This window comes from Mercenaria mercenaria, chromosome 16 (assembly GCF_021730395.1).
Source record: "Mercenaria mercenaria strain notata chromosome 16, MADL_Memer_1, whole genome shotgun sequence".
Classification (NCBI taxonomy): Eukaryota; Metazoa; Mollusca; class Bivalvia; order Venerida; family Veneridae; genus Mercenaria; species Mercenaria mercenaria.
The window spans coordinates 63,535,699-63,545,831 of NC_069376.1; the positions used below are offsets into that span (position 1 = coordinate 63,535,699).

General features: G+C 35.4%; 1 protein-coding gene across 2 annotated transcripts in view; it reads left to right on the top strand.

The window, feature by feature from the left end:
• The window catches only part of LOC123539685 (translation initiation factor eIF-2B subunit delta-like), a 39,149-nt gene extending 29,081 nt beyond the window's left edge, over positions 1-10,068 (top strand). For both annotated transcript variants that reach the window (XM_053527259.1, XM_053527258.1), the window contains exons 8-12: positions 159-286; positions 1,466-1,557; positions 2,376-2,461; positions 4,847-5,027; positions 9,109-10,068. In XM_053527259.1, coding sequence (XP_053383234.1) covers positions 159-286; positions 1,466-1,557; positions 2,376-2,461; positions 4,847-5,027; positions 9,109-9,317 — 696 coding nt within the window. In that variant the 3' untranslated portion in view covers positions 9,318-10,068. The remainder of the gene's footprint in view (positions 1-158; positions 287-1,465; positions 1,558-2,375; positions 2,462-4,846; positions 5,028-9,108) is intronic.
• The last annotated feature ends 65 nt before the right edge of the window (positions 10,069-10,133 follow it).

Genomic DNA, 10,133 nt, shown 5'->3' on the forward strand with positions numbered 1-10,133 from the left:
TACAAGGTTGGAAGTTTTCCATCAAAATGGAACCATGGTACAAATTTTTTATGTACTGATGTTTTAATTAACCATAATTACATGTCTGAATACTATTGTAATAACATCTATACCTCTGAAATGTGAACTTTTACATTTGTTCATTTTCGTTAATAAAGGCAAAAAAGCAGTTGTTCGATGCAATAGATGACTTCTTGAAAGAGAGGATCTTAGTAGCAGCGGAGGCCATCTCAACGGAAGCCTCATCTAAAATCTCCGATGGTGATGTCATTCTTGTTTATTCATGGTGAGTTGTCTGTACCATTGTAAGCAGTGGCCTCTTGTTTGTTGGCTGTCTTCAAACAAATCACTTACCATTTACCATTGAGAGTTTGAAACCCCAGTTTAGGTGTAGAATTCCTTCATGTGAAGAAGTCATCCAGCTAGCATATGGAAGGTTGGTGGTTCTATCCAGGTTGCCTGCCTGTACTAGAAGGTTAGTGTTCCTACCCGGGTTGCCTGCCCATGCCCTAAGTAATGCCCAGAGGGTCACCTTGCATCTTTTCAACCACATCAGAAGGTGGAAAATCATCATACAACTCCATATGAAGTTCCAGAATAAATACAATAAAATGAACAGAAATATTTTGGTTTCATTAATTTATATTTATACTGGTCTTCAGCAAAAGATCTATAAATATAGATCTGCTCGTAGATCTGCTCACACAAATTTGAGAGTAAAATATTTCTAGATCTTATTATTACCATTCAAACAAGATTTTCTTTATTAATGAAGTCATTATCTCCTTACCATATTAAATAAGCATTTAGATACTTAAAAATAAATTGCATAAATTTTGATAAACTAATCCGGGTGATACCAGATTTAACAAGAAAACAGCCAGTTATCCTTTTATTTGTTTGAACATACATTTTAAGTAATTCTTCATAATGAATCAGGTCTGTCACAATGAAGCGCTTTGAATTATATTTGAGAATGGATTGACTGCTTAAGGTCTCTTGCTTGGAGTCACACTGGATTTGAAACCACTTCATGTGAAGATTCAAGAACAGTGGTTCAACCTTGATGAGTGCTTTTTTCCGAAATACTGCAGGGAATGACACCTGGGGTCTTCCTTTACCATCAAAAGCTGGAAAGTGGCGGTATGACCTGTACTTTGGTCAGTGTGAAGTTAAACCCATACAAAAAAAATGCTTGAGCAAATAAGTTAAAAGTAAGAAGCTTTGTGACAGGTAAATTTCCTCTAGATTCAGCAGTTGTAGGTTTATATCCAGGTCAGTCAGAATTTGATGATTCTCTCCACAAGTCTTTTCCACTGCAAGAGTACTGACCAAAAATCAAAGATGTGGCAATCATTGGGCGCGTAATTGTGATACATTTTTAGACCTCCCTTTATAGTCAATATAAAATAAATTAAGTTTAATATATTTTGTATCAGGAAGATATTTTCCTTGTTTCTTTCAGTTCATCATTAATAAGAAGAGTGTTATGTGATGCACACAAACAGGGGAAACAATTTAGAGTTATTGTTGCTGACAGTAGACCGAAAATGGAGGGTAATAATTTATTTGTAACCGCTTTCTTTCAGTGCTTTACCCAAAGGCAAGGGTAATATTTACTACATCAATTTATCTGTGACAGTTCTTAATGTAAAATGGAGTGTAATCGTTTAAATATTCTCACTTTTACTGTTAGCTGCCCAAGTATGATCACCCATGTTTTGAAATATTTAAATAATGTCAAGTCTTGAAGAGTGGTTGATGACTCATTTTTGTTTGATGATAATGTAGATAAAGAAATTTTGGCATTCGTTATCAGTAGTTCTGTCTTGGATGTTTTTATGATTGGTAACATACTTGCAAGGCAATAATGAAAAAATACCCCTTTCTTTTTTCATCTTGAGGGGAGGGGGGGATCGATCTTGGAATCAGAAGTGAATTTTAGAGATATTTTGGTCACATTTGTTGAAATTCATTCATATATAATTTGATAGCTATGTTCACCTTTTTATGAATTTTTCCTCAGTCGGGAAAAAAACAGGAAAAAGGAAAATAAAAAATTGGCTACCTACCCAATCTTTATGTGGCGTTAATTACTTGTCCGTCAATCACAGTTTCGGTGCGTGATCAGTGGAATAAGGCGGGGTTTCAGGTCAATCGTTCAGAGTGGCGCAGATACACATTGAATGGTGCTAAATACGGGCAAGAGGGTGCAAGAAAAAAGGGCGTGGCACTCCGTCCTTCTAAATCTCTCTCCATTCAACACTGTTATCAGAAAAGTAACCCTTAACCCAGTATTTTGTTTCTGGCCTGACTTGTACAAAACATTTCTGTGAAAAAATGAGAAACTCTTTTTCAACTTTGTCTTGTTTCAGGGAAAGAATGTCTCAGAAGGCTGGTCAAGGAGGGAATCAAATGTTCATATGTACTAATAAATGCTGTGTCCTATGTCATGTCAGAGGTAAATGCATATTTAAGTGATTTCTTGTTCAACAGGTTGTTAACTAATTAGCTATGAACTAGAGTACAAGTTTTAATAAGTGAACAGACCAGTCAAACCAAGTGTGCTATAATTCATCTTGGTTGCATTCTTTGCTTCCAAAAGTTCCTTTTTACAGATTTTATAAATCTAGAAACATACACAATGTGATATTGTTCCCTTTACTAATGAATATTTTCTTTTTAATATTTTTATAATAATTCATATCTGAAATATGACTATAAAGTTTTATTAATGAATATACAAAAAGGTACAAACCTTCATCCACTTGACTATCTCCAGAAATAAATATTTCAATAACATATGTATTTTTAGCTCGACTATTCGAAGAATAGTCTAGCTATTCTACTCACCCTGGCGTCGGCGTCGGCATCGGCGTCACACCTTGGTTAAGTTTTTGCATGCAAGTACATACAGCTATCATTTAACGGCATATAGCTTTGAAACTTATTTATTCTTTTTCTAGGTCAATTACCAACCTCACTGGGTCAAGTTCCATAACTCTTAACATATATTTTGAGCAAATTATGCCCCCTTTTGGACTTAGAAAATTCTGGTTAAAGTCTCCAAAACTAATGCAGATATTGAATTGAAACTTCACATGTGTCTTCGGGTTATAAAACTAGCTGATAGCACCAAGTCCCATAACTCAGACCTTCATTTTGGCCAAATTATGCCCCCTTTTGGACTTAGAAAATTCTGGTTAAAGTTTTGCATGCAAGTACATACAACTATTACTAAAAGGCATATAGATTTGAAACTTATTTTTTCTTTTTCTAGATCAATTACCTACCTCACTGGGTCAAGTCCCATAATTCTGACATGTATTTTGAGCAAATTATGCCCCCTTTTGGACTTAGAAAATCCTGGTTAAAGTTTTACATGCAAGTAACTATCTCCAAAACTACTACAGATATTAAATTGAAACTTCACATGTGTCTTCGGGGTTATAAAACTAGTTGATAGCACCAAGTCCCATAACTCTGACATGTATTTTGGGCAAATTATGCCCCCTTTTGGACTTAGAAAATCCTGGTTAAAGTTTTGCGTGCAAGTACATACAGCTATTACCAAAAGGCATATAGATTTGAAACTTATTTTTTCTTTTTCTAGATCAATTACCTCCCTCACTGGGTCAAGTCCCATAACTCTGACATGTATATTGGGCAAATTATGCCCCCTTTTGGACTTAGAAAATTCTGGTTAAAGTTTTACATGCAAGTAACTATCTCCAAAACTACTGCAGATATTAAATTGAAACTTCACATGTGTCTTCGGGGTTATAAAACTAGTTGATAGCACCAAGTCCCATAACTCTGACATGTATTTTGGGCAAATTATGCCCCCTTTTGGACTTAGAAAATCCTGGTTAAAGTTTTGCGTGCAAGTACATACAGCTATTACCAAAAGGCATATAGCTTTGAAACTTATTTATTCTTTTTCTAGGTCAATTACCAACCTCACTGGGTCAAGTTCCATAACTCTTAACATGTATTTTGAGCAAATTATGCCCCCTTTTGGACTTAGAAAATTCTGGTTAAAGTTTTACATGCAAGTTACTATCCCCAAAACTAATGCAGATATTGAATTGAAACTAAACATGTTTCTTTGGGGTTATAAAACTAGTTGATAACATCAAGTCCCATAACTCTGATATGTATTTTGGTCAAATTATGTCCCCTTTCGAACTTAAAACTCTTTTGATATTTAACATTATGGGTAATAATTTCCTGCTTCTGTGACAATATTTCGAATAGTCGAGCTTGGCTGTCTTACGGACAGCTCTTGTTAATACCCTTATCAGGGTACAAATATAGGCAGATTGTCAAAAAATGTAAGTAGAATTTTTTTCTACTTGCTTACAGGAAAAATAATTTGAATTTTCAATCTGCAATACATCAGTCGCCAATTTTAGGGAATCCAAAAATCCGAAATAAAAAGCTCTAGCATTTTATATGACCATTAAAGATGCTAATTTTAGATTACCAAATTTACCTCTGTACATGCAGTGAATACTTATCAGTTGTTTAATAGACATGTGCACAAGGAAATGTATTGAATGTAAACTTTCGATAATAACCCCAAGCATTCTGAAAAAGATTAGATCCACTGAAATGATTGTATTTTGTCGAAGAAAGAAAGTTATAGAGATGGCCAATTTAAATTAATTTTGCCTAAAATTTCCACTGTCGAAAAAGTACATGAAAATTGCCTTGCAATGCAACAAGCTTAAATTTAAACCAGGTTTGTAGTTATAATAAGACCTGATACTTGCTCAAGCCTGTAACATACCAGTGCTTGTCCATTATTGTTATAGTATAAAATAAATACTTCCTTTTATTTAAGGCAACAAAAGTGTTTCTAGGTGCTCATGGTTTACTGGCCAATGGTTTTGTGATGTCCAGGGTGGGCAGTGGCCTAATTTCGTTGATTGCCAAAGCCAGTAATGTACCAGTGCTAGTCTGCTGTGAGACGTATAAATTCTGTGACAGGGTGCAGACAGACTCTTTTGTATTCAATGAACTAGGTATGTAGTAGAGTCTTTATGGTGAATAATCCGACAAGAATTATTCTAGTTACATGTATGTCTACATTTTAGATCATAACTGTAAAAACTGTAATTTCTGCTCAAACTATATAAACTTTTACTGCCACACCATCAATAGTAAAAAAGCAAAATTTGTTTCTTTTTAGCTTTTGTGATCGCCCTGTGTCCGTCGTCTGTCGTCAACAATTTGACTGTTAACACTCTAGAGGTCACAATTTTGGCCTAATCTTAATGAAACTTGGTCAGAATGTTACCCTTATAAACATCTTGGACGAGTTCGATATTGGGTCATCTGGGGTCAAAAACTAGGTCACCAGGTCAAATCAAAGGAAAAGCTTGTTAACACTCTAGAGGTCACAGTTTTGGCCCAATCTTAATGAAACTTGGTCAGAATGTTGCCCTTAATAAAATCTTGGATGAGTTCGATATTGGGTCACTGGGGTCAAAAACTAGGTCACTGGGTCAAATCAAAGGAAAAGCTTGTTAACACTTTAGAGGTCACAATTTTGGCCCAATCTTAATGAAACTTGGTCAGAATGTTATCCTCAATAAAATCTTGGACGAGATTGATATTGGGTCATCTGGGGTTAAAAACTAGGTCACCAGGTCGAATCAAAGGAAAAGCTTGTTAACACTCTAGAGGTCACAATTTTGGCCTAATCATAATGAAACTTGGTCAGAATGTTACCCTCAATAAAATCTTGGATGAGTTCGATATAGGGTCATCTTGGGTCAAAAACTAGGTCACCAGGTCAAATCAAAGGAAAAGCTTGTTAACACTGTAGAGGCCACATTTATGACTGTATTTTCATGAAACTTGGTTAGAATGTTACTCATGATGATCTCAAAGTCCAGTTTGAATCTAGGTCATGTAGGATCAAAAACTAGGTCACCAGGTCAAATCAAAGGAAAAGCTAGTTAACACTCTAGAGGCCACATTTATGACTATATCTTAATGAAACTTGGGTCAGAATGTTAATCTTGATGATCTATAGGTCTTGTTCAAATCTAGGTCAGGTGGGTTCAAAAACTAGGTCACTGGGTCAAATCAAAGGAAAAGCTTGTTAACACTCTAGAGGCCACATTTATGACTGTATCTTCATGAAACTTAGTCAGAATGTTAATCTTGATCTTTAGATCAAGTTCGAATGTGGGTCATGTGGGGTCAAAAACTAGGTCACCGGGTCAAATCAAAGGAAAAGCTTGTTAATAATCTAGAAGCCACATTTATGACTGTATCTTCATGAAACTTAGTCAGAATGTTAATCTTGATGATCTTTAGGTCAAGTTCGAATCTGAGTCATATAGGGTCAAAAACTAGGTCACCAGGTCAAATCAAAGGAAAAGTTAGTTAACACTTAAAGTTAGTTAGCCACATTTAAAACCATATCTTAATGAAACTATCTTGATGATCTTTAGGTCAAAAGGTCAGGTGAGCGATACAGGGCCTTCATGGCCCTCTTGTTTAAAAAAAAAGATAGAAATATTTGCACTGAATTTTGTAAGTGTTTATAATATTTAATATGATTAGTATGAAAATTTCAAATATACTCTTACTGTTATATGAACTGAGGCAATCACTTAGATGATGATGATGATAGATGATGGTGATATAGTTTCACACAATATTTGGGTACGGCCTCGGTAGCCTAGTGGTAGAGCGTCCGCTTCGAGTGCGGGAGGTCGTGGGTTCGATCCCCGGCTGCGTCATACCAAAGACGTAAAAAATGGTACTAGCAGCTTCCTCGCTTGGCGCTCAGCATTAAGGGGATAGTGCTAGGACTGGTCAGCCCGGTGTCAGTATAATGTGATTGGGTGGGGTATCATGCCACGTGTTTACGGCGCGATATTCCAGTGAGGCAGCACTATAAAGTTGGGCATTGTGCTCACTGCTACAAGTAGACACCGTCGTTTATATTACTGAAAAATTGTTGAAAAAGACGTTAAACCCGAAAACACACACACACACACACACACACACACACACACACACACACACACACACACACACACACACACACACACACACACACACACACACACACACACACACACACACACACACACACACACACACACACACACACACACACACACACAATATTTGGTAGTTGTAGTTTCTAAAATTGAGGGCTTACAGATCTACACTTATCTCTCATTTTATTCTCACCCGTTGGAAAGCGTATAGTTGCTGCTTTGTCCATCTGTTCTGAAGATTCAGACATGCGCATATTGTCTTCGTGTTCCGGTCAGATGATTTTCACAAAGTTATTGCCCTTTGATTATTCAACAATAGTATACTATAGTACAATTCTTATCAGGAGAATTTCTCAGCAACCACTGGTTGGAATTTAACCATACTTCATAGGAAGCTTCACTATCAAGAGGAGATACACATGGTATCGTCCTGTTCCAGTCGGATGATTTTTCACTCAGTTATTGCCCTTTAATTCTTCAAAGTTTTAACATGTTGAAACATAGCGTAATAGTACTAATTTCACTTAGGTATTGATAACATTTTATTCAGACTTTATCATAGACTCCCTGTGTAAAATCTCAAACTTTAAACTAAAATAAAAGAAATAAATCCATATGATATTCCAGTAAATAGCTTGTAGCATCGTATGTGGCATGTGCAGTCAAAAATCTAATTTGATTTCTGAAATAATGTGATATATTTATTTATTTATTGACTTCGTTTTACCCTAGTTGAAACTGGCAGGTGCTTGAAAATGCAGCACTGATTGGTCAGTTAGAACTCCTGATGTCATGATCAAGTTATGAATAAGTAGTATACTAAAGTACAATTCTTGTCCAGAGTATTTCTCAGCAACCATTGGTCCGAGTTAAGTCATACTTCATAGAAAGCTTTACTGTCAACAGGATTTTTCAGAGTTTTTGCCCTTTGATTATTCAATAGTAGTATATTCTAGTGCAATTCTTGTTCGGCATATTTCTCAGCAACCACTAGTTGGAATTTAGCGAAACTTCATAAGAAGCTTCACTATCAAAAGGACATGGGCATTTTATCTTCTTGTTCCGGTAAGATGATTTTTCACAGTTTTTGCCCTTTGATTATTCAACAGTAGTATAGTATAGTACAATTCTTGTCCAGAGTATTTCTCAGCAACCACTGGTTGGAATTTAGCCATTATTCATAGGAAGCTTTACTATCAAGAGGAGATGAGCATATTATTTCGTGTTTCGGTTGGATGATTCTTCACTGATTTATTGCCCTTTGATTACGGTATTCAACATTTTATAAACTGTAGCGCCACCATAGATTGTAGTATTTCTCAGCAATCGCTGCCTGGAATTCATAGGACACTTCACTCTCAAAGAGGAGGTGCTCATATTTTCTTCATTATCTGTTGGAATGAGTTTTCAATGAGATATTGCCCTTTGACCATTCAACATCAGTAAACTACATGTGCACAGTCAGTAAATTCCATTTTTGTTCTTTTAATATGCAAATTTCAGGGAGCATCCATCAGATTTACCAGTATTTCTTGTTTCCATCATGATATTCCGCAGTAATTATTGGACTGAATTTAATTCAATAGATTTCTTCTATCATGAAGATCTTAGAGGTATTTCTTGAAAGGGCTAATAATTAACTACCCATTGTTGTTTGCATTATGCAGTGTATACAATTTTGTGATATTGTATTTTTTGTTCAAAATTCATCTTGTATATACAGTACCTCTTGCATCAAGAGACCACCTAATTGTACGGGAAGGCCAGATTGTTGTCTTTTAACACAAAATGATCTCTTAATACAACATAATAATTGAGCCGCGCCATGAGAAAACCAACATAGTGGCTTTGCAACCAGCATGGATCCAGACTGTTCACCAACAGTTTCTCTAATTCCAACAGGCTTTGAAGCCACTATGTTGGTTTCCTCATGGCGCGGCTCATATGTTCTTTAACAACAGAAAAGGGAATTGAAAAAAGTAGTCTCTTATTGCAAGTGATCTTAACAGATGTGGTCTCTTGGGAAAGTTTGACGGTGCTTCAGTTTTCATCATTTTAATGTTTGTTTTATTCCACTTGACAGGTGATCCTGATGACCTTGTTGACATTGGTAAACAATCACCATATCTCTGGGACTGGAGAGACTACAATTCACTGACATTGTTAAATCTTGTGTTTGACTTTACCCCTCCGGAGTTTGTTACTACGGTGATTACAGAACTGGGAATGATTCCGTGTACATCAGTCCCTGTTGTACTGAGAATGAGACAAGCTGAGACAAATGAAACTTAGAGAAAGTGAATAATCATCTGTCACATAATTTTTCTGTGCTAAGTAAAGTGCTGAGATGGGGCTGTCATAGAAACAATATTGATATTTAATGGGTTCGTGTAATTTAATTTATCAGGTACGTGTTAACAGTTATGTCAAGAGGTTAATGCAAAAAGGTACCATAACCTTCTTTAACTATCAGCACTTGGTACTTTTTTTGCATTTACCCCACAAATACGGTTTATTGTACCAGTTCACAGGGTAATATAATTATGTATTGTACTTTCTAGAAAATGTTGACAGGTATGTTGAAGTATTTTTGGTTCCTTGTCAGTATAGGTAAAAAATGACAATAAGAAATACATATAGAAATATAAACCCTGTAAATGATTAACTACATGTGAATGAGTAATCTTTCAGTCACTCTTGAAGTGGCAAGTAACAGTTTCCGAAGTTTTGGTAATTAACACATAGGGGTAGTATATATTGGGTGACATTTTGATAAATCATCTTTTTTGTTTTCATGTAAATCAATAGAAATTACTCCATCAATGACAGCCCTACTGATAAGAAGTTAACTTTAAGTATTCAGTGAAAATTATTTCAGATTTTTTAAAAATCAACCATTACGTGGAAATTCATGAGTGAAATGCTTTTGACATACTTTTTCTTTATTTCTATCACTGATGAAAGTGGAAATACTGCTAATTAAGCACTGATGAGAAGTGCTAGTGCTGGTGTTAACTTGAAATAAATAAACATTGAAAATGAATGCTTTGCTTTTGTATTTGATAAATTTATTTGTTGAAGTACTTACAACTTAATTGAAAACAGACT